The 26,003-nt window shown below is 43.4% G+C and overlaps 1 protein-coding gene across 1 annotated transcript in view; it reads right to left on the bottom strand.

The window, feature by feature from the left end:
* COL18A1 (collagen type XVIII alpha 1 chain) overlaps positions 1-21,924 on the bottom strand; it is a 123,792-nt gene extending 101,868 nt beyond the window's left edge. The window contains 1 exon segment of the mRNA XM_060261233.1: positions 20,265-21,924. Coding sequence (XP_060117216.1) covers positions 20,265-21,780 — 1,516 coding nt within the window. The 5' untranslated portion in view covers positions 21,781-21,924.
* Between the last annotated feature and the right edge of the window lie 4,079 nt (positions 21,925-26,003).

The following is a 26,003-nucleotide window of genomic DNA, read 5'->3' on the forward strand; positions in this document are numbered from 1 at the left end:
GGATGCCAGCAAGTTTGGATTGGGACAGAATGCAAATGTTTTGCCCTGAACTGGGTGCTATTAAAAGAAAGAGTACCAGCTGTTTCAAATTATGAAGCGCTGACACTCATTTCCTTACTCTTTAAGAAATAGAAACTTTTTTGTTAAAAGAAAATGATCCTTCTAACCTTATCAAAAATACCAGGGAGTAAAAAAAAGGGTTATTTACCTTTATTTGAGAGGTCCATGCTGTTCCACAGATGGTTTCTTTGCCTTGGCGGAACCAGCCCAGAGATCATCCTAACACTTTAGGTCGGGATGGTTCTGAGCCTCAGCTCAATGCAAGAATTTTGACCATCAGCCTATCCCCTTGAGGGGTGAGGGAAATACCTTCACGATTAGTTCTTTCATAACTATAATGTATTAATTCTAATAAGTGAATGACAGAATCAATGGCAAAACAGCAACATTCGTTGGAGGTAGTCAACATATTTTTCTTCTTCAGGATCTTTTTATTCACTTCCACATATAAGTGATTCCTTAGCTACTATATCCAAAGGAAGGTGCAGATGTTCTCAGGAAAATAGATTCTGAAGATCTGTTCTGCAAAGGGCTGCATGCATTCTCATGCACATGGCAAGTTCAAATGTCTTTTGATTATGGACACAAGCCTAGTTGTCAGACATGTGCACTCCAGCCTCTTCATACAGGGTGTCAAGGCTGAAAATGGAAGTCGTCTTCTACTAATTCCAATTTTTTCAGGTGTCCAAATGTACGTACTTTAAACTAATGTATTTATTTCACAGTGATTGAAATTTTTTTCAACATTAACAATCCCAGCTACTGGGATATAAACAAATTTCAATTTATTAAGGTACCAGTATAGGAATAATACAACAAATTAAATTTAGTAGAAAACTTCCATCTGTATTTTCAGAGGCCTAACTATTAATCCAGTCTACATAATTCCAGCTTGTTCATGATATCTGAGCTAGATATGAGAGCTGGTTTGGTGTAGTGGTTAAGAATGGCAGACTCTAATCTGGAGAGTTGGGTTTGATTCCCCACTCTTCCACATGAAGTAAGCTGGGTGACCTTAGGTCAGTCACAGCTCTTTCAGAGTTACCTCAGTCCAAAAATAAGTCTAGCTCACAACAAAAGACTTAGAACTTAAGACTGCCAGACAATCTTCAGATCTCCTGACACAATGCTACACAATACTACTACTACTACAAATAATAATAATAATAATAGTTGTTTTTATCTGAACTAAGACATATTTATCAAATGTAGATAATGTTGATTAAATGGCGATTTTGCAATAAAGTGGTAATGTCAAGTGGAAGTCACTACCTAAACTGGACTGAAAAACTGTTATTCATGGTAACAATGATTACTGAGTTTGTTTACTCCTTCCCTCCTATGCAGAGCTGGTTTTGGAACAATCTGTTGTGATATCCAAGTTCCACACTTTAACAAACTGGAATTTCTCTCTTGCCCACAAACCAGAATTCTAATCCATAATTCTCATTTTCATTTAGAATCTTAGCATGTGAGCAAGAAATAAACCCAAATATACCGAGGCACCCAAATTCAGAGGTCTCAACAAATTGTGATTTCCTAAAATCAAAAGACTTCCTAAACTCAGTTAGGAGTGGAGGGAGGAGAGAAGGGTTAAGAGAAAAAAGTAGCCTCATTCTTGTGACAGACTCACTCTAGTTTTTCAGGGTCCACTGAATTCATGTCTGCAATGAGATTTGAACCAGGGACTCTTCTACAAGAACATAAGAGAATTCATGCTCCCATCCAATGTCCCATCCAGTTCAACACTCTAGGTCACACAGTGCCCATGAGGTTCACCAGCGGGACCAAAATCCATGTTGTACCACCTGCATATCCAAACTTTGTCATATAGGTGCGCTATACAGTTCAACACAGCTGTTAGGAACCTGTGAGAGCTGGAAAATCCAAACAACAGGGTTCCTGTAGTGGCTGTATAAGCATTTGAGGAAAGCAGGAGAGTACAGCTACAAGCCTTAACGTTGCACATAGATACAACACTTAAAATATAGGCTATTCCACTAAGCAGTAATAGTCATAGGTGCTGGTTCCCCAACCCTGCTGGCTCCCCAGTTCTGGGAATGCAAATTAAATGATCTAACATTGTTTCAATAAACCTATGGCATGCCACCAAAAGAGATGAACCACAGATTGCTTAGTTGGGGATAGGCATTTCTCCCTACATGGAGGCTGACTGGACAAATAGCTCTTAAGCAAGAAGAACTTGGCACACAACAGCCTCATGCTGCTCCCACTCCTGCTATGCTTAAAGCATATGATTCCCTCTTTACAGTGCAGACTGGCTCATAGGGCGGTTGCCAGTAGTTCAAAACATGCCAAACAACACTGGGTGGAGGAAACCTCTGGCACAAATAAGCAGAAAATGAAATGTTAGTAAGGAACTGAGGCTGTTTCTCTCTTTTTCTTAAACCATCTTTGGGACCATATCTTATAATGGAATCACTTCATTCACTTCTCCCCTACTCTGGGAAACAACCTCAGTCAGAATCAGTCTGAAGACGTAAAAAGTCAGGGTTCCACTTCACAAAAGGAATTGGTTTAAATTCCCTTGAAAGCCATCTTGCAAGTAGCCCCTTAGCCAGGATGAGAACTAATCGGTCAACAATGTTCTTCATACCAAGTAACATTGGGGGAGGGAAGGGAAAAATACTAGTCCAAGAAATTTGGGGCACTATCCTTTTTTTACTTATTTCCAAGGCTTCTAAATAGCATATGCTGTGGGTATGCTCCTTTTTACCACAGATCATAAAACCACATATAGCTGAACCACATGAGATAAAAAGAAGAGGAAAGGAAATTTAGATTCACAGATAATGACAAAAACATCACATAAACATAAGCAAATTTCCAAAATCCGTAAAGCAGAATGTTGTGACCATGAATGAAACGCAGAACAGGGCTCTGAAGGGAAAGAGGGCAAGCAAGAGGTGAGGCCATTCCTTTTTTTTTAAGGATCTGGAAGTAACCCAAAGGGTTCATCTCTTGTCTAAACATACTCTAAGGCTAAGCCAAAGAAACAAACCAACTCCACCCCCCTTCAAATTGCATAACATTCTGTCCCTTAGGCAAGAGTCTCCAATCCTGAAAAGTGCAGCAAACAAAGAGAATACAGCAGACAGTTCTTGTTCTTTCTTGCCTTGGTCTCAGGCCAAGACAGGACACCAATGCATTCAGGAATACAGATCCAGGTGGGCAGATACAGAGAGGGGAAAAACACAGCAGTATTACTCTGTGGCCATCTTCTGAGTCTTAGATATCTTAACATAATTATTATAATCTTAAGGATATGCTCCAAAAGCACCCAGGATCTTTGATAAATACATTAGTAGTAGAAAGATATTTAGCTACCCTCAAGGGGACAGCTTGTTGTTACTTTTCCTAGCCAAGCTGAAACAAAGTATAAGGAATGTCTAAAAGGTGGTGAATCTGAATCCCAGATACGTTCTGTCAATGTTGGTAGCAGTAGATATCCAAAACCAGTTAATTCTCTCAGATGAGACTGTTAGGGTGAATACAGATGGGCGATTTAAGCTGTCTTGGGGACAGGAGGCAGGCGGACCAAAAATGCACATCCACACATGCACATCTGCCTCCCATCCCCATCCCGACCGCAGCTCGCCTGGGGGTCAGGTCAAAGCTGCTTAGGAAAGGCACAATTTACAAGGGAAAGGAAAGGTCCCCTGTGCAAGCACCAATTGTTTCCAACTCTGGGGTGACGTTGCTTTCACGGCAGACTTTTTACGGGGTGGTTTGCCATTGTCTTCCCCAGTCATCTACACTTTCCCCCAGCAAGCTGGGTACTCATTTTACTGACCTTGGAAGGATGGAAGGCTGAGTCAACCTCGAGCCGGCTTTCTGAAAACCCAGCTTCCACCAGGGATCAAACTCAGGTTGTGAACAGCACTTAGGACTGCAGTACTGCAGCTTTAACACTCTGTGCCACGGGGCTACTTACAAAGTGGTGCCTAAATTCCAAGGTGGCTTTGAGATGCTTCCCAGCCATCTGGACAGCCGGGAAGCGCCTGGGAAGTGGCCAGGAGGCGCATGAGCGCTCTGGAAAGTCCGCCAGAGCGCACGCAGACCACCCCTGTTCCAGGGGCATGCTGCGTGCCATCTGGTGTAAACTAAAATGCCCTCAAAAGAGGTTGGGGAATTGACAGGTGGGCACCTTTGGCTTAAAAGGACCTAGAATCTATGTATACAGGATTCCACTTCCAGAAATTATTGCTAAATTTACCAAAGACACTAATTACGTAAAACAATTAAAAATTTATTACAGAAATTATAGAACATACATACAAGGTAATGGATACATACAACACACATACAGTCCTAATAAAAATAGAGAGAAATGCATAGAGGTAACATAAGGATGGACAAACAGGGTGATAATTACCAATTGTAGTCTTCAAGGAAGGCTCCAATGGTGACAAACGAGGACTATGAGGGAGGGGACCCTCAACTGGCCAAGAATTGGGGATGTATCTAAACAGCAGGAATGGGGTACTGCTAGATGCACACCTGTGGGGAGTTGGGACTGTGGTTATAAGGACGACCTTGAGCCCTGAGGGGGTAAGAGGTACAGGGTGAATGACAAGTGGACAGCTGGTACATGACCTCAGAAAAAGGGGAGGTTCCGCAATGACCATAAGGACTGGACTTGTGTGGTAGCCAATGGCTAGTTTATTGGGGGTACCTGATTGGATGCCCATATCTGGCCAATGAGCAGACCTGGCCCCGGTTACCTGATTGGATTTCCAGGTAACAATGGGCCAAAGGGGGAGGCTCCAGGATGACCATTAAGGGAAAGAATGGGTGAAATTATTGGGGTGGAAGTGATTAAAAGGCTATCAAAACTTATCTAAAAGGTGACAATAGATGGCCAAATTGCTACCTAAGGTAACACCCGATCTATACAAAGAAGCTTGGCTCTAGATGAAGATGTTCTTCCTCTTCTTCGCTCTTCTACTGGCACCATCCTTTTCTTGGGTTCCTCTGGACAAAGCCTTAGGCAGTCTGACAGGATCCACACCTAAGATAAGCTTGATTGCCTTATGCACAGGTGACATCTGTTGAGTACTTGAGCCTCCTGCTTCGCTGTAATGGAGTCTGGCACTGCAGGAAGATAGTTGCTGGTGATGTTAGCCTACCAATATGGATTCTATGGTCAAGGCTGGAATCTGCTTGCCTGGACAGTTCCTGATGGCGCAACTTCTTCTGCTGCAACAGCCGAGATGGTGCACACATGGAGCAGCTGGAAACCCATCTGTCCTCCTGGTTAGAACTCTTCCAGAGATACTGAGTACTGCTGCAGCATTGTGGCTTTTAGTACTCACATAAGTCCCTTACATTCTGGTAGACAAAACCCACATTCTCCTGGCAGATGTGTGAGAGTTGAGTCTCCAGGTACCGTGGCAACCAAACGGGTGACTAAGATGTTCTGAAATTAGGGGTCTTTTTCTCACATTGGAGGCTTCCAGTAAGCCCCTTTCCCCACCGGCTCTCTTTGGGGCTTCATGCCACCCCAAGCCGGCAGTCTGTAATCACTCTCAGTGTTCAACATTTTAGATCAGACAAGCAGTAAGAGGACATTCGTAATTTTAGAACTGTCTTTTCTGTATCTTATCTCGCACTAGTGACATGCATTTATGTAAATCTTTAACTATATTTCAATAAAAAATTAAAATTAAAAAAAGGAGGCATACACCAGGGAATGCTAGAATCCACAATATTTGCCTGAAGCTGTCACCACTTACCAAATTCACTATATATATATATATATATATATATATATATATATATATATATAAATAAATAAACTTAGCATTGGTGAGCATTTATCAGGAAAGAGTTACCACACCCAGCAACCACATAAGCCTACCTGGAGAGGCCTGTAACTTTTCTATAGCTTGTGCTGAAAGCAGCACGTGTGTCATTATATATTGGTAGACTAGTCAAATAAAAACATGCAACTGAACAGCAGTCAAATAAAGCTTCCCACAACACTTCTGTACATTATATTACCTCAAGACACAGAGAAATTCACTTAATGCATTTTTAATCCACACTGCGGGTGAGGTCAGACGTTCATAAAATCCCGCTACGGGCACGAGTGGAGTCTGGAAGCATGTCGAATTTTAAGCGGTTGTCCAAACGTCAGCATCTGCGAATGGTGGTTAGCTCGTTCGAGTCCCGTGTTGAGACGACTGGGGCGCGGACTAATTTGATACTGCTTTAAATCAGAAACAAAATTCTTCTGACAGTTTCTGAGCGGAATTTCTCTGTTTGAACGCTCCATTGTTGGCGACTCGTCGGAAGCGCACCACCGCTTCCTCCCAAAGCCCCCTGCAAGTGATATCACTGCGCCAGTTAATGAGCGAGCGAATGTTGGCTCGATAAATCGTTTACCCGCCCCATGTCCGGAAACAAAACTCACTTTTGAAAGTAGATGTGAATTAGATGTGAACTGATTTGAATTCCTGGGGTTTTTTCTGCACACGTAGTGCTCGTGCTGGAAAAGTAGTGCCAACAGACTAGCAAAACTGTTAGTGATCCGACCCATTTAAAAGCGATGCACTGCAGATAGCGGGCATCACTGCGCCTGCGCTAATGCAGATTGACATATCATGAAACGACGTCAGGTAGAGCACTCTGATCGACCAGCGATGGGACCCACATGGGATAAAACGGGAGCCTGGCTGTTGTCTGATTGGAAAATTGGTTGTGCAGATTATAATAGAGGCGCATTGCAGATGGATTTAATGGTGAGTGTGACCGCACCCTGCAGCCATCTGACAAGGCCGAAGCCAAAACATTGTGTGTCATCTAAAACAGATAGATGTGTTTTTTATAACCTGCTATCAATTTTCTGTTCAGTGCAAGCTCTGAAATGCCAAGAACTTGAGATTCAGAGGAACTAATGGGAAAGCCTAAGCAACTTTCTGCTTCTAAGGCTGATGTCATGCTTTACATCAATCTCAAGTTTCTATCCTATCTTTTAACACTTTTTAGCATCTTCCCACTTGCTACATCTTACATTAGCTTCTTATACCATCTGTTTAACAGAAGATCGCCTATCCCCTTAATTTCCTTCTCTTGGCTTTTCCAGCAAGGTAGTTGAATTAGGCTGGTGCCATAAAAAAACAAAAACACAAAACAGTCCTGTTGTGCCTTGAAGACTAGAAAGTTTTTTTTTTATTCTAAATAAGTTTTCGAGACTTTATTGACTTTTACTGAGGAGTTTTATGCTGGAATCTCCCTTTGAAAAAGTTCTCTTGCTGGGAATTGGTTACTTTTAAATCAGCAATAGCATGTTCCAGAGGGCTGAAATGTTCTACCATTCATTCTCTCCTGGTTTTGAAGCTTCTGCAATGCTGTCTTTTCTCTCTAGTCATCAAGGCTCTTTCCTGTACTCCTGTGCTTACTTTCCTTTACTGTTCTTTCAAAAAGTATTTCTTGGACTATCCCAGACACTGGATTATTATTTCTTATGCAGAAACCTACACCATCAATATTACTTGCCTTTTATTATCCATCTGAGCTTCATCCCTGCCACCACTAGCCCACTACTACTCATTGCAAATCCCCGATGTCTCACTTTCCCTGTCCTGTCTACCTTAGTTGAATTCTAAAGCCCACTGAATAGGGGACTGTGCCACTTCTGTGTTCTACATGGTACACAGCAGATTGCTGCTGCTATGCTTTAATGCTCTAGAAAAGGAAGGGAAAGGCCAACCTTCTATTTTTCACCACTCTTCCCGTCAATTCTACCCCTCTGTTCAGTTTGCCTTGCCACCTTCATCATTGTCATCCAGGCACAGCGTATGTTCTCTCTGTGCACAAAAATGAACTCAACCCCGCAAAGTACATTTTGACCCTAGCCAGCAACCTTTGGAAAATATTGATCCACAAACAAAAACATTTTGTGTAGAGTCAGGACACAGTGGAGTAAGTCAATGAATGTGCTTTAAGGTATTGAGCAAAAATTAACCCTTGATCATCTCTGTCCATTAGGGAGGTACAAGAGAAATAACTCTCAGGTTAAGTCAAGAGGAAAATGTGTAATAAACTCTCTGTAAGTGAACTGCTTTATTGCTGGCATGGCTATTCTTTCTGCTTGTATGTTCAGCCACAGCATAAGGCAGGGAGCAATGACGCTACAGACATGTAGGAGCTCATTCCACAATGCCTTAAAAGCTCAGAGTACAGGAATGTGAATTGGCATAACTTGGCTATGCTCTGAAAAACCAAGCTGTCAGGGTGCTAAGAATCAGCACAGGAGGAAAACAATGTTCCTGAATCACTTCAGACTTGTTATAGTCCTACCCAGAGTTTATGTCTATGACAAGGAAGCTAGAGTACATTGTCACTAATGAAGAATGGTTCCATTACGGACCTTGCTGCAAATAAACACCCTGAGCATGCAAACAAAGCTGAGGATTAAGTCAGTCCTGCAGTCTGGGAATATGGAGATAGGAAGGAAAACAGAAGTAAACCCAGTATTTTTTATATGGCATCACCTAAAATAATTAAACAGGTACTAGAAAAAAGGACTCTCAGGGTGATTACAGACCGGCACTTTGGACCTACTCAGAGACGGCTCTGAAATGGACCCAAAATATCCTTCCACACACAAACACCTGCCACCCATCCCCGTCCCAATCTCACCCTGTCCTCTGGCCACTGCAGGCCAGCTCAAAAAGCTACAACTTCCGAAGTGGTAGCAAATTTTTGAGTCAGCCCTGTCAGCGTCTGGAAGTGGCAGGGTAGATGCAAGGTGGCTTGACTGTGTGGAAGCGCCAAGCTGCCCCAAGTCGCTTCTGCCCCCCCCCCCCAAAAAAAAAAAGGTTTGGACTGCTTGAGCTCATGAGTGCTCTAGAACTTAACTTGTTGGGGGAAGAAAGAGAGGTCCAGTTTCTGAGGTGCCTCCGCGTCTGGAGGTGTCCGGCTGCCTGGCAGACAGGATGCAGATGCTTCACTGGAAAGCATGTGGAGGCTTCAGGATGGCTCTTTTTGAGTTGGCCCAATTCAGGATGCCTCCCAACCGCCCCAAACTGCCCATCTGTTATCACCCTCATAGACAAAGCAGTTGTGCATTTGGGTTACCAAGGAGCCAAAATTCACTAAGAATCAAGCAATGAATGGCAGTTTTTTACTCTGCTTGAAAAAAATCTCATGATACTGCTCCAACTGCTGCTCTTGGCTCTTTAAAACCAAGAGAGGCAGCCGGATATTGCTGCTGAACTTTTTACAGCCCATGGTTATACTTATTAGGGCTCCTGGCCTTTAGGACTGGGGAAAGCAACAATAACTAGGATAGTTCTATGTGCTCCTTCCTTCAGTTGATATAAACAACAGTCTTTGTACTATCCCATCGCTCTCTCCAAGCTTTCAAAGCTGATGGCTAAGGGAGCCAGAGAACACAAGGAGGAGAATCAGCCAGACCTTCACATCTGGAAGGGATCCAGACAAAAACAGAAGGATGGAGAGGAGGGAAAGAGTTCTAACCATCAACCTGCATCCTGAAACTGTGAAATAATTTACTGTATCAACTTTGGACCTATATATTTTGCAATGAACTTTAATTGTCAGCAACCACCCTACACATGCCTGCAGGGTGAAATATCCCAAAACTTCTTCAAATAAGGAGGTTTATGCCCAGGCTCTTTAGGAAATAGGTTCATGACAATAAAATTTATGTCCAAATAGCATGTTTGTTGTCTAACAGACACAACCCTTAAAACAGGTTCAAACATACACCTGGGATTTCAAGACTTTGGCTATGCTAAAACATGTTTTTAAGTAAATGAAGAAGGATTTTTAACACACAAATATCTGTCTTGCAAAGACAAGCAACTGTTCTGTTTCTGGAAGAAAAAGGATGGTCCCCTGAATTGAAAATTTAGCCATGAATTCATTCCCACCTACATTTTAATAAAATCTCTAAATTTATCAAGCTACTATATTTCAAGCTGGATTCAGAAATGGAAGAGGCACTAGTGATCATATTGAAAATTTACTATGGTTACTGGAGCATACAAGAGAATTCCAGAAGAAAAACAGCTTTTGTTTCATAGATAACAGCAAAGTTTTGGCTGTGGTGATCATGAAAGGCTATGGATGGTTTTAAAATACATGGATGTGTCACAACATCTGACTGTTTTCATATGCAACCTACCCTCTAGACAAGAGTTAACTGGGAGGACAGCATATGGAGAAATAGAATGGTTTCCAATTGGCAAAAGTGCCAGATAAGGATGTATTTTTATCTCCCTATTTATTTGACCAAGAAATCAGAAGATTAATATTGGGAAATGCAGCCATGAAAGAGCTACAAAAGTGTAAGGACGTGTCAATGGCAACCAAAATCAAGGTCATTCATGCAAAAGTATTCCTCATTACTATGTATGCATGTGAAAGTTGGACAATGAAGAAAGCTGACAGGAAAGAAGTTGATTCATTTGAAATGTGATATTGGAGTAGAGATGTATGGGTACCATGCCAAAAAGACAAATAGTGGATTCTGAATCAAATCAAGCCTGAACTCTCCCTAGAAGCCCAAATGACTAAACTGAAGCTAATGTACTTTTGGTCACATTATGAGAAGACAGGCGTCACTGGAAATGACAATAATGCAAGGAAAAAATGGAGGCAGCAGGAAAAGATGACCCAACATGAGATGGATTAACTCAATATAGGAAGCCACGGCCCTCAGTTTGTAAGACCTGAGCAAGGCTGTTAACTTTAGGACATTTTGGACATCATTAATTCACCGAGTCACTGTAAGCTGAAGCAATTTGATGGCACTTAACATACACAGTATATTAAAGAAACAACAATCCTCTCACTGATGTTGTCTAATATCTATATGTGCCCCCTTGCCCAGTTGGAATGGAGGTGTGGGCTGGGATGCCACCAGTACGTGGATGACATCCAGCTCTATCTGTTGATGGATGGCCACCAGGACTCTGCCCCGGAGATCTTGACTGGGTGCTGGAGGCTGTGGCTGGGTGGCTTAAACAGAGTCAGTTAAAACTTAATCCATCTCACATGGAGGCCCTGTGTCTGAGCCGGGGTGGAGTTGGTTCTGGAATCCGGCTCCCAACCCTTGATGGGGAACCACTAGTGCCAACGCTGAGGGTTGGAAGCCTTGGGGTGATCTTGCATGCCTTGCTTTCCATAGAGGCTTAGATCACAGTGGTTGCCAGATCTGCTTTCTACCACCTTTGGCAGGTCAGGCAACTGATTCATTACCTCCCCACTCAGGCTCTTGCTACAGTGACCCATGAAACGGTCACCTCCAGGTTACATTACTGCAATTCACTCTATGCGGGCTTGCCTTGAATCTGATCCAGAAACTCCAACTGTGCAAAATACAGCAGTGTGTCTGCTGTCTGCAATGCCTATACGGGCATGTATCCAACTGGTGCTCCACCAGTTGCACTGGCTACCAATTGAGTACTGGATCCATTTCAAGGTAATTGTGTTAACTTTTAAAGCCCTTAATGGCCTGGGACCAGCATATCTTAGGGACTGCCTCTCCCCATATACCCCCTGGAGAGCTCTATGCTCTGCTGAGCAACATCTTCTGGTTGTCCCTGGCCTAAAGGATGTCCACTTAGCCTCAACTAGGGTCAGGGCTTTTTCTGTCTTGGCCCCTACCTGCTAGAACCAGCTCCCATTGGAGATCTGGGCCCTGCAGAGTGTGTTGCACTTCCACAGGGTCTGTAAAATGGACCGCCAGGCCTGGGAGCACATACAGCCGGGGCTGCGTGAACTGCACTGGCTGCCAGTTATATACCGGATTCATTACAAAGTGCTGGTCATTACCTTTAAAGCCCTATATGGCCGAGGACTTGCCTACCTTAGGGACCGTCTCTCCCCGTATGAACCCCAGAGTGCACTGAGGTCAGCAGGGAAGAACCTGCTGACTATTCCCGGGCCAAAAGACGCAAAACTCCAGAGTACCCGTACTCGGGCTTCCTCTGTTATGGCTCCACAGCTGTGGAATCAGCTTCCAGAAGAAATGCGGGCCCTGCGGGACCTTGAACAGTTCCGCAGGGCCTGCAAGACCGTTCTCTTTCGAACGGCTTTCACTGAGTAAATTGCTAAGTAAATTCATCATCTGAATAGCGCCAACGTATCAACATACTTATACTAACTTATTGTTTTTAGAATTTTAATAGTTTTTAATTACCTGCTGGTTTATATTGTTAATTATAACCTAATGTATTTTAACTCAATGTATAATTCAATGAATTTTGTTGTGAGCTGCCCTGAGCCTGCTCCAGCGGGGAGGGCGGGATATAAATAAAATGTGTTGTTGTTGTTGTTGTAGTTGAGGAGGCAGACATCACTGAATATCAACATGGCCTCCCTGCTGCATTCAGCCCAATTTGTGAATTCTACTTAGAGAAGGAACTGGTCTTAACCACTGTCATGTTTTGTGTCAACTAGGGTTTAGGTTTTTGATTTGGCCATCATCTGAATTTGTTAATTTGGAAATTGTCTGTTTGTTTTTAGCTAGTTGTTTTAAAATCATGTAATTGTGTTATTGCTACGACCCGCCCTGTGCCCTTTTTGGGGAAGGGAGAGAAAGAAATGCAAAGAAATAAATAATAAATAACAAGGGCAGATGGGTCTTCGTTCTCATTTGTATCTAACAAGGGGAGCTTTGACTCATAGCTTATGCACTGGAATATGTATGTGTTTGTGTGTCACACATACATTGGACAGACAGAGAGACAGAGGCAGAGACAGATACAGATACAGACAGACAGACAGATCCTTTTAAGGTGCCACTGGAATCAAATTTTGCTCTACTACCATAGCCTAACACAACTACCCATTTGAATTTCTGATTGTGAAGAAATACTTTCACGCACAATTTGCAAACGTGGTGCAGCAAAATATAGCAAGATATATGCAGAATGATACTAAGTGTATATTTCTATATCATCTTAGTTTGGTTCCCCCCCCCCCCCCCACTTAACTGGTGTCTAAATAGTATGCTGACTCCATAAAATATGTGGGATTTTTTCCTTGCAAATTACTGATCTCCTGTGGGAGTTTTATCAGGCAAGAAATTCATTCAGGATCCTTTAGATTGTGTGGGTTGGTTTGACAAAGGACAGTGAGGATAAAGCAAAATAGGACACTCATGTGACAGTGCAGATATTGCCTTCAGCAAGCCTGCCAAGCATTAATGAACATTACTTTAGACTAAGGATTCTTTGTGTAAAGATTTTTCCTGAAAGTTGAGGCCTTAAGGCACTCAAGAATGCAGTGTGGGTTTTTCTGACCCTGAAACACAAGAGTGTTTTGGTGATTCCCTTGACAAATGCCCCCAGCCTAAGGGAACTATAAAAAGCAATGAAAGGAAAAGTCCTGCTTCCTGTCTGAAGCAAATCAGAGCATGATGGGATGTAGATCCACACATCTCCAAGAAAGCTAGAAAAAATCCTAGGATAGAAAAAAGGCAGCTGATCACATTTGTTTTTCTAATAAGGGCAGTACAGTCTTCTCAGAAGTCAAGTAAGTGGAAAACTTCTTGCAAAATGTATTGTAAGAACTCGTACAGTACAAACTTCTAATTTAAAGACAAGATTCATGAACACTGGAACTCATCTATACACGTGAGATAAATGTGAAATATCAGGTTTTTTATATATTCAAATGAAACTCTTAAGTGTCCTTGTACAAAGCAGTTTTGATGCACGGTAACTGACAAAAGCTTTTGAAACTCCCAGTTAAGTACCATTCAGACTACAGAAGACTCATTCCTTCAGTTGTCCCACAAATCAGGCTAATTCAAGGAGGACAGGTTTAGTTGCTGGAACAGCTAAATGGAATCTCTATTATGTGACAGTATATTCACCATGCCTTTTTGTGAGTTTCTAAATATTGATTTATTTACTTCATTTATACTCTCCATTTCACACACATACACATCAGAGACTCAAAGCAGCTTATATCATTCTCTTCTCCATTCTATTCTCACAACAACCCCATGAAGTAGCTTAGGCTGAGAGTATGTGACTAGTCCAAGGTCATCCCACAAGTTTCCATGGCAGGGTGGGGTATTTGAACTAGGCTCTCCAAGATCCTAATCCAACTCTCTAACCACTACACCACAGTGGTTCTTGGGGGTTGTTAGAGACAGAAGCATAATTCACACACAATGACAAACCATGATTTATCATTAACAGGGACAAGCACTTGGAGTTCCTGTGCTCTAAATTACAAGTGATGGTTTGTTCTGTTGCCTCCAAATCAAACCACAACTTAATCCTATTTTTTCCCTTTGGAAAAGAGTAACCATAGTTTGTGGTCTGGATACAACAAACACGTTCATTCTGTCATTAAAAGAAAAGTGATTAATTTCCAAGTGATATGTGAGAGGAGGAAGGGAAATGAAGCATGAAAATCCAAAAATTTTCAAGGTTTATTCCTGTAATTAATTTGTAACTATATTTGGAACTACCCTGATCCTGACAATTCATATTTATCTTGCCTCCTTATGCTTCAAAAAATCCCATGTACAGAAAAGGAGTCTCACAATTGCCTAGCCACTATCACACCAGAATTATTTTCACAACACAGAGAATTTGTTCGGTAGAGATGTGCATTCAGCTCTATCTGAGCTGGAAAGATACCCAGAAAATATCTTATCTGTATTAATTAGCTTATTATTTTAGTCGGATATTGACAGGGATGCATTTTTGGCTGACAAGCACACCCAATCCCAGATAATCCTGAAAAAATTCAGAATTATCCAGGAAAACAGGAAAGCCACAGTCAGGCGAGTAGCTACAGTGGGGCCTCAAGGGTTCCAGGCCCCACCAATCAAAACCCAGTATACCCTTTCTGGCCCCACCTCAGGAGGCTTGCTTGGCTGCCAGCTCATCCTGGCTAAGGAACTGTTCTGCCTGCCTGCAGCTGCCTGGCCAACGCCACCATCGAAATCTTCATGCATGGCTTCCAGGATGCACGGCAGCGAGCGAAGGCTGTTCTCCCCCCCCCCCCACCCTCCCCCAAAAAAGCAGCCACAGAGCAAGTAAACCAGGCTGTCTCCCTTGTGCAACCCGGGGTGCTGGCTTGGCCTGCCTGCCTTCCTCCCTGCCAGGCAGCAATAAGGGCAGCAAGGCAGAGGTGCAGGATTGTGCCTGGGGGAGGTGGAAGAGGACAGATGCCTCAACAAACTAACAAGGGAAGATGGGGGAGATGAGCAGCCACCTGCTCACTCGGCTATGCCAAAGGCACTTCCCCAAAGCCTTCCCCCCCTTTTCGCTTTCTTCTTCCTCCTTCCCTAATGCAGCACATAGAGCAAAGGGGGGGTGGCAAATCCAAGCAAGGGGAAGTTCCAAGCCAGCATAGCCAGTGCATGTACAGAGTCCTGAGCAGTACCAGTGCAACATACTAGTGCCCAGCTTTCCCTTAAATACTTTCTTTTTTCCCCTCCATTGAAAACATTGGAGGATGGGGGCACCTTCTTTGGGCACTCTGTACATGCACTGGTTCTTTTGGGCAGTCTGTACATGTATGTGCTGACTGTGTTGGCTTACAACCTCCACCCCCTTTGGATTTGTTGAACTGGAATTGCCACAGTGACACTGGTTCTGCTGGGCACTCTGTACATGTACTGATTCTGCTGGGCTTGAATCAGTTTCTACTGAAGAGACTCTCCCCATCTTCAGTTTCTACTGAAGAGACTCTCTGGTTTGACATCAGTCCTTGTTTCTTTTGCTTTTTCCCCCACCATTGGAAACAATGGAGGACGGGGATACCTTCTTTGGGGGCCCACTGAATTGGACCACTTGGTTCAGTCTTTTTGAAACTTGAGCAAGTCTTTTGAGGAGAGGCATCAGAAGCTACCCTGAAATTTTGGTCCCTTTACATCAAAAAATACCACCACCACCACCACCACCCCAGACTCCTGGATACTCCCAGATAGATTCCCCACTGACTATAATGGTCCCGTAGGCTATAATGTAGCGGGGGGGGGATCAGGATTTCAAAGGGGGGCAAATCAGGATAGCATACCAGTGTCAGAATTTTTTGGGGGGAGGGTTTCAGGAATCCCAAATTTTTTTGTGCCCACTCTATCTGAATCAAAAAAATCCCCATTTTTTTTTTTTTTTGCATATCCTTATTGTTTGGGTTGGATTTCAACATGCCCAAGACCTAAAGATGAACAATAATGAAAACAACCTCCAATACAGTGCTAAAAAAAATTAAAAAGTGATAAATGAACTTACCACTAAAAAAAGTCCCTAGTTAAATTTTTAAATTTTGGTCTGAATCATTTTTTTTAAATGTGGCATTGCAGAGGCCTTGCAAAGAGGCAATCTGAGAGCTACTGCTATTTTTAAGTATTTGGTTAGAAACGACAACAGGTAGACTTCACTGAGGATCATTTCTGAGCTACATTTCCATCACCTTTGCTGTTTCCTCTAGCTTCATAGTTCATATTAACCTTGTATAAAAATGTATCAGTTTACATCAACGTCTCCTTCATTAACAGCAAAGTTGTGTGTACCTATGTATTATGAAGAGCTGGTAAGCCACTCATTCCATAGAAACTACATGGACTAAATGGAATGCATCCAACCACACACTTCCTCTGAAAGAATGGCATTCGTGTTTGCAGAAGAGAGGCTGGTGATTCTGCAGATTCCTTCCTTCAACTACAGACCTCCATTTTGCCCTTTATGCTACTCCCTAGGATCTACTGACACAGTTTTGTAAGGTTCAGGGGGCTGCAGCGGGATGAGGAAGTAGAAAGATCCACTACATGAAGCCTGAAGGTGGTTGCTGCAAAATTTAGATAAGTGATTTTCAAACTGTGCTCCTTCTTAAATAAGATCAGAGTCCCTAGATGATAGCTTGTCCAGCATTTCTACCATTCTCCTGAAATATACAGCTGTAGGGTAGTACAAGATGCATTTTAGGGCTCGCTATCAGTGCTGGGATAACAACGTGACCACTGGTCTAGACAGAAAGCCATTCATCTACTATATGAACTACCTACTCCGGCCTCCTTTACTTTTGTAAAGGAGATAAGTAGGAACTGATGTTTTGCTTCCAATAATGTTTAAATGTTTGGCTTTAAGCTTATTTTTCCTTATTCACACTGCAGATAATAAATCAGCCCCAGCACTTCTGTCCAAATGGATTATGCACTGGAATTGCCTGTATATACTTACCACATATTCTCAAGAGGTTTTCTAAACTCACATTAAATAAACAGTTAATTGGCAGCCAGAAGGGAAATGAGTAGATTTGCCTCTTTTGTCAGTCATATCTGGCCCATACCATTCTCAAACAGTATGATTATACAGTGTGGGTAAACACAGTCAATACTAAATGACATTACAAATGTCTTGTGTTCTCGTCAGGAAATCAAGCTAAACTTTTTGCCTTTAGTTCCTCAAGGGCCAATTGAAACATCTCACTTCAACCACACCTCTCAGACTAGAACATGACATTTCAACAGAAAATCAATCTGTGACTGCAAAGACTTTCTCCATTCTCATCCAGACTGGCTCACAACAGTCCCACACTGTTTACCATATATCCATGGACTCCATGATACATGCAGGTATCACATTTGCATAGCTCTTGGGAGTGCAGAATCTAAGATAAGCTTATGTTACTACTTACTTACATCTTACCTTGCCCACTAAGGTACTCTGAGAAGCATTTTGGCCTGCAGGGTTGTTTGGGCAGAGACACAGTGACTGGCCCAAAGCCAGCTAGTAAGCTTCATAGCCAAGAAGAGAGTTCAGAATGAACTTCCTATATCCCCACCCAACACTCTAGTCCCTATAGAATGCTATCATCTCAGAAGACAGGGGAGGTCTCACATTTCAAATGGTTGATCAGCAAAGTTTCTCTGTGCTGCAGAGCTGGTAGCCTTCTCCATGACAAAGACCAGCAGAAAAAACAATGCAAAATGCATCTATATTGAATAGGTTGTTTTTCTTGGAATGGAATAGACATTATTAGAATCATAGAGTTGGAAGGGACCTCCAGGATCATCTAGTCCAACCCACTGTACAATGCAGGGAATTCAAATGCAGCCGCCGCCCCCCCCCCCAAAAAAAAATTCATAGGATCCACATTGCTGTCAGATGGCCATCTAGCTTCTGTTTAAAAATTTCCAAGGAAGGAGAGCCCACCACTTCCCGAGGAAGCCTGTTCCACTTAGGAACCGCTCTGTCAGGAAGTTCTTCCTAATGGTGAGCCGGAAACTCTTTTGATTTAATTACTTTTGTCCAGATTTGGATTTCTTAAATTAATGCTTGTACAAACTCCACTAAAGTCTTCCACATTAAGTGGAGAAAAGTGAGTTAGAAGTACCCAAATAAATTTAAAATAAAGGTTTAAAAAGGAGTAGCGTGTGAACTTAGATCCATCTGGTACTCCGCTCCTCAAAGAAGGAGGACAATGTCAACCAATTCCCCTTCCCTGTTGCAGTCCCCCCTCCCATGCAATGCCATTTCCAAAGGTTTCCCCATTTTCAAAAGCAGCTTTTGGGGGGCGGGGGGGATAGAAGATGGCAGCAGTAAGAGAGAAAGCAAAATTCCACAGAGTTCAGCTTATGGCTAGTGGGATCCAACCCCAACAACTGCCATGCCACTGACAGCCACAGACAGACCTATGAGAAACCATCATAACATCCTCTGGTAATACATTCTATAATGAATTAATTATGAGATGCATGCAATACTTTTCTCTCTCCTAAATCTATTTCCAAGCAATTTCATGGGATGACTCTCAAATCGTGGCAGACTATGGATGATTTCTCTGCCAGCAGAAATCTCAGAGACACCCTGAACTATTCATGCCTTACAGGAACCTGCTTTCTAGAATACTAAGGTGGGAACACATGGTATAGAAAATGGGAAATTCTGAGACATGGAAAATGTGGAAACACCCAATACAAGGTAATAAGTCAAGGAACTGCTGTCAGAAATATTGGTCTGCTAGAACAGAACAACATTGAAAAAGGAAGCAGGGATTTCAGGTGGATTCTGGGATATCAAGATTCAAATACAATAGCAATGTAGCAGAAATAAATTGGCGGGGGGGTATTTACAATGCATAGTTCAAATGTAAAGGTGCTAAATATGAAGAAGGAAAGAATAATAATTTTTTTTCCAACTGTGAAACTGAAAACTGGGTTCCCTTGGTATAGAAAATACAAATGAGACAGTCATCAAAATCCAACTATCCTCTCTTATTCATCTTTGAGAAAAAAAAGAAAAAAACATACTTTACTCCCTGTCACATTACTCATCAGCGTGAGGAAGTCCCAGATTCACATGAAAATCTGAAATGCTAAAAAATGATTTAAAGAAAAATTAGATCTTATGTTGCTATATTGTGAGATCTTGGCTGCCATTTTGGTTGCTGCATAGCAACTCCAATAAAGAATGCTGAAGCCTGCAGTGGTCTTATCAATGGGTGGGGGAGACTAGAATGGCGTGGAGAAAGGGAGCAGCAGCTATAGCTGAGAAGTAGGAAGCTTGCAATATGAGGGGTGACAGCAGGGGTGTTTCTGAGACAGAGAAAAAGAAGGGGTGGGACACGGGAAGCAGCAGTTGCAGTAGCACACCAGAGGAAGACATGATGGGACAGTCGGGCAGGTGGAGAAAGAAGCAGAGGGAGGGGAAAGATGAGTAGAGGCAACAATGGGGAGGTAACAGACAGCAGGATGGGATTTCTGCAGGCCTGCTTCTTATATGTGTGTTGTGTCTCTGTGTGTTTGCAGCCCTTGTGCCTTAATGTTGTTTTGTCCCTAGCCTGCGGAGTTGTGGAGCAGGCAATCATGTGTAAAAGGAGGGCAAACAGAATTAAGGTTGATTCTTAGCCATACCTAGGTATGACTACCCTCCTACACTTATCTGGGAAAGTCACATATCCTCCCTCTTCACGACTTGTGCAATGAGCGGCCACCCATGCTATTAAGTACAGCTCACGTCAGGGTGATCCTCGGCCTCTGTACAATAAACACTGGAGATCTGACCTTCACCTAGAGAGTGATGATTGTTTCCTTCAGTACTCTTTTCCCATTTCCCAGAAAGATGTAGATGGTCATTTGTGTTAAGGTTTTCAAAGAGTGATCATTTTTAATACCATCAAAGACCCTCCTTACCTGGTGGAAAAAGATTTGATAAGAAACATAACCCCTGCTACATTACCTGCTGAAACATTAACAAACACACATGAATATACACCATCCTCCGCTGGGAGAGTGCCGCATGATATCGGAAGGTGCCCCTCTTTCAAATGAATCCAACATAGATCTTTAAGGGCCTCACAAAATCCCCGGCATGGTGGAGGTGTTATTGGAAGAGAAGTGTTACACCCGGGTACCAGTAGCAAGCAGAAAAACCACTCCAAGTAGCGGTGACACCGAGATTTAAGAAGCCCCTCCCACTCATGCAAAGCAGCCCGAATTTCCTCCTCACTGCCATGATGCAAATAATTCGGCACTCGGAAATGCTTCATGCCCAGGTTGTTGCAATATGACAGCTTGGCTGGTAAAGGCAAGCAGCGGCCAGCTGCTGAAGTCAATCCAGAAAAGAAGGAAGGAAGCCCTGCACTGCTATTGCTAAAATGTTGCATAGTGTAGGTTAGTAGAAATTCAAGAGATTCAGAGTTACTGGCAGGGGGGGAATCCATTAAATTAGTTGCATTTGAATTAGAAACAGAATCACTAGAGAAGCCTAATGGTATCCCAGAATGCTTAAAGGGGTGTTTTTTAAGGCTGAGATGGGTACTATTGCCATCAAAGGCTGATTGGTTTGAATTTGCAACAAAAAGGGACAGCCAGTTGTCTGAAGCCCCCACCACCTTGGATGTAATTCCAACATGCACGCTGCTATTAGCCTGAGGCTTCTGCAATTCCAAAACTTTTGGATGGGATGCAATTCCTTGTTTTTCTGATAAAGCTCCCCAGTTTGCCCTTAGTTCTGGAGTGGCAGCACCTTCTCGCCCTGCATCTGCGGATTCTTGAAAAGCCAGCACATCCCCGCTGGCGTGGTCATCTGGTGAAAAGGAGAAAGCAGCACTACCTGGGCGTGGTGTCTCAGGCATCTTTAAAAGAACTTGAGTCTTGTTCAACAGAAAGTCGGGCTTTGTAGTTGCTGAGACAGCAACTTGGAGCTGCTCAGCTTCCAGCAAGATCTGCACATCACCCGTCAAGTTGGCTGTAACATTCTGGAAAGCAGCAAGTTCCGTAACATGAAGAGGGGAAGCTTCCAAAAAACCAGCTGTCACCGGTGCCTCGGTCCTTTGTGTCCCTTCGGTTGTCTTTTTATCCCACTGTTGAACAAGATTCCGGATACCATCAGCCACATTGAGGATCTCAGCCCCTACCCCTGCAATACTTTCCTCTCGGCCTCCCAGATCAGAAGGTGATGCAGTAGCTGTAGTAGGGACAGTCGTACTTGCAGTCAGGTCTGGCCTCTTAAGGGTGAATATATTCCATACTTTTCCCATCTGCTGTGTGGAGCTTTCAGGGGGGGTGTTCAAGGTGGTCACCTTGGATGTGGCCACTTGATATGTCGTCTGATCCTTGGTATCGACAGCCTTTGTGGGAGGGAGGGTTGTTTTCTCTGAACTCCCCCAAAACCAACTCCTCCAGCCTTGGGCATTTGGTAAGCTACAGAACAGCAACAGCAGGAGTCCAATATTCTGCGCAGCCCGAGCCATTAAAAGATTGCTGGGGGTGGGGGGAGAGGAGTATGCTGTGCAGCAGTGAGTGGTGAATGAAAGAATTCACATTGATCTGTCCTCTGGAGCTCTGAGGCTGGGAAGCATGCAGCTCTCTTCCAAGTAGATGTAAGACTAGCGGGGGTGTGGCTAACAAAGTCCTCCCTCCAGCAGCCTGCTTCCCAGTTCATCCCAAAGTTACTGAGCAGCCTGTCATGCTCTTGGCTGCAAGGGAGGCGGGTGTTACCAGCATACCTGCTGGCTTATTTGCACATTTCAAGATTTAAGCCTGTTACTGTTTCCCCCCACCCCCACCCCCCAAGCGCATAAAGATTATTTGGGCACGTTAAACAAACTCCTCCCTGCCCTCAACGGATAATAAAAACCTGGCAAAGAGAACTTTCTTCTCTGTTGTTGTTTATGTGTAATTTCCTTGACTTAAATCATTAGCAGCATTATTGACAGCACAGACTCTCTCCTTCAGGGAGATTAGCCACGGGGAATAAACGGAAATGAAAGTAGCAAAGAACCATGCAGGGTGGTAAATAAAGAACCATGCAGGGTGGTAAATATACACTCAAACAGCAGCCATAGTGGTAAATATACACTCAAACTTTATCTTTAACTGGCTTATTCCATACGTTTTGTCTCCCATTTCCAGTTAAATAGATAATATGGGGTATGATCCAGCCATAGTTCAGCGACCTGAAATGATTTCAAAGGAAGAGTTAAGCACATGCTTAAATCTCTTCTGGTTGAAATGAGTGCGGCTAGACTGTGTCTACAATTTTCAGGACTTAACACAAATGAGATATCTAAAAACCTTCCCAGTGTGAGTAACCATCAACACATTTATTAGGCTTCATAATCCAATAAAGCAAAAAGGGGGGGGGGAAAGCTGTGAAGGGGAATATCTTGAATCTCATGAGTAGACGTGCACACAATCAGCCTAACAACAGAGGGCAAAAGCAGCAAAAAAAAAAAAACCCTCTCCTTTCTTGCACGCCAACCTTCTGAAGGGCTGACTGACCATGGAGCGGGAATGAAAGATGTCTGGACAATGAACAAGCTGCACATATTCATACTGCGCAAAGCAAATTAAGAGGGCACTTTGTATCCTGCTGACCAATGCCATTGCTGTGTTCAAAGAATGTGTTGGGCGGGGGAGAGGGGTTCACCACAGCAAGGTATGTTCACTAGACCAGTGCTCTTCAAACCATGGATCACCTTTAGGTGAACTGCAGAGCCCCATCAGCTCAGGCATAAGCGCCTCCAGAGCTGCCTCAATGCTGCTTTTTTAAAGGACTTACTGCTGGTGCATATACATAGACAGCAAAGGTATCCTTTCACACACCCTTCGCTTCTTAGCACACATTGCTGAGAGGAGTGGTAGGAGAGTGAGGTGAGGTTACTCTGTGGTGGTAAAGATTCTTTCTTTTTTCGCATAACCAGGGCCTCTCTTCTTTTTGTCATGCGACTTCCTGTCATGTACTTACAATTCAGTGAATTCTATGCTGCCATCTTTTGTTTAATGGTGACTCCCAGATCTGGAGAGTTTCAAGACAGCTGCCCTAGACAGTCAGCACTAAGCCCCGTTTGTAAAACTATTTGCATAACTGGAAACCCTGGAAAAAAAGAGCTTATGCAGGTTCCCGAACACAGGGAGAAAACTCAGAGCATTTACGTACATTTGGACCTGCACAGACTTCATGCAGAAATTGAAATGTTAAAAAATTAAAAATATTTCATTACACGTATTTACTCACCATGCATAGAAGCACCCAATGGTTTGGTATAGGTCAGGAATGGGATCTGCCACAGCAATCTTTCCCCCATTTCAAACAATGTTCCCTCTAAGCTGAGCGAGGGGGAGCTAGCTTGCAGTTTTTTAGCCTCTGGCTCACACATATTTGTCTTAGCTCAGGAAAAATTGCCCCAGAGCAAACTAATTTATGCAGTAGCTCACAGCTTTAATGCCAGTAGCTCACAAAGCAAAATTTTTGTTCACAACACTCCACAGCTTCGAGGGACTATTGATTTCAGTGTGTGTTTACTTTTCCTAAAACAGCGTCTGAAAAGGGAGGGGGGGGGGTTATGCAACTGGGGCAGGGGTGGCGAAACTGGCCTGGGAGCCACATGGGGCTCTTTGACATATATTGTGTGGCTCTTGAACCTTCCACCGCCGTGCTGGCCTGCTTGGAAAAGGCATTTCTCTCTTTAAAAAACTTCTCCAAGCCAAGTCAGTTGGTGACTTGGAGAATGCATTTAAAGTTAATGCTGTTTTCTTTGCACCTCTCCCTCTCTCCCCCATTTATTTGCCTGCCTGCCGTCCAGCTCTCCAACATCTGATGTTCATATCTTGCGGCTCTCAAACATCTGGCATTTATTCTATGTGGCTCTTACATTAAGCAAGTTTGGCCACTCCTGGACTGCGGCATAAAAAGAATAGTTTGCAGTTCCATAGAAGATATTTTAGAGAAGATATTGGATTTATATCCTGCCCTCCACTCCGAATCTCAGTGTCTCAGAGTGGCTCACAATCTCCTTTATCTTCCTCCCCCACAACAGACACCCTGTGAGGTGGGTGAAGCTGAGAGGACTTTCACAGCAGCTGCCCTTTCAAGGACAACCTCTGCCAGACCTATGACTGACCCAAGGCCATTCCAGCAGCTGCAAGTGGAAGAGTGGGGAATCAAACCCGGTTCTCCCAGATAAGAGTCCGCACACTTAACCACTACACCAAACTGGCTCTCAAGGGTCTTATCCAGTCAAGGAAAGATACAGTGTGAGGGACTTCTGATTTCTGTTGTCAGGTCTCTCATACCACCCCAGCCACTAGCAGGGGATGGGGAGCTAGGGTTGCCAGATCCAGGTTAGGAAACTCCTGGAGATTTTGTGGTGGAGCTTAGGGAGAACAGAGATATCAGTGGGGCACAATGTCAGAGTCAACACTCCAAAGTATCCCTTTTCTCCAGGAAAACAAATCTGTGTAATCTGGAGATGAGCTGTAATTCCAGGGGATCCCCAGGTCCCACCAGGAGGGTGGGTGGCATCCATAGCTCATACAGGACATTCTCCCAATTACTTCTAGGTCAGCTTGAAAGAGATCAGGGAAGACTTCTGGCATCCTTGCAACCATGTCTGAGCTCTTTCCATCTAGCTTTTTCCTGCCAACTGGCAACTCACAATGGGTGATAACTTATTTTCTTTCATAGAATCATAGAGTTGGAAGGGACCTCTAGCGTCATTTAGACCAACCCCCTGCACAATGCAGGAAACTCACAAACTCACAAAATTCACAGGATTTTCATTGCTGTCAGATGGCCATCTAGCCTCTGTTTAAAAACCTCCAAGGAAGGAGAGCCCACCACCTCCCAAGAAAGCCTGTTCCACTGAGGAATCGCTCTACCAGTCAGGAAGTTCTTCCTAATGTTGAGCCGGAAACTCTTTTGATTAAATTTCAAACCACTGGTTCTGGTCCTACCTTCTGGGGCCACAGAAAACAATTCCACACCATCCTCTATATGACAGCCCTTCAAGTACTTGAAGATGGTGATCATATCACCTCTCAGCTGTCTCCTCTCTAGGCTAAACATCCCCAGCTCCTTCAACCTTTCCTCATAGGACTTGGTCTCCAGACCCCTCACCATCTTCGTCGCCCTCCTCTGGACCTGTTCCAGCTTGTCTATATCCTTCTTAAATTGTGGTGCTCAAAACTGAACACTATACTCCAGGTGAGGTCTTACCAGAGAAGAATAAAGCGATACCATCACATCATGTGATCTGGACACTATACTTCTGTTGATACAGCCCAAAATTGCATTTGCCTTTTTAGCCACCGCATCACACTGTTGACTCATGTTTGGGGTATGGTCCACTAAGACCTCTAGATCCTTTTTGCACATACTACTGCTAAGACAAGTCTTCCCCATTCTATAACCATGCATTGGATTTTTCCTACCTAAATGCAGAACTTTACATTTATCCCTGTTAAAATTCATTTTATTGGTTTTAGCTCAGTTTTCTAGCCTGTCAAGATCATCCTGTATCCTGTCTTCCGTGTTTACAACCCCTCCCAATTTAGTATCATCTGCAAATTTAATAAGCATTCCCTCTATTCCTTCATCCAAATCATTTAGAAAGATGTTGAACAAAACAGGTCCCAGGACAGATCCCTGAGACACTCCACTTGTCACTCCTCTCCAAGAGGATGAGGAACCATT

The sequence above is a fragment of the Heteronotia binoei genome, chromosome 21 (genome assembly GCF_032191835.1).
Source record: "Heteronotia binoei isolate CCM8104 ecotype False Entrance Well chromosome 21, APGP_CSIRO_Hbin_v1, whole genome shotgun sequence".
Classification (NCBI taxonomy): domain Eukaryota; kingdom Metazoa; phylum Chordata; class Lepidosauria; order Squamata; family Gekkonidae; genus Heteronotia; species Heteronotia binoei.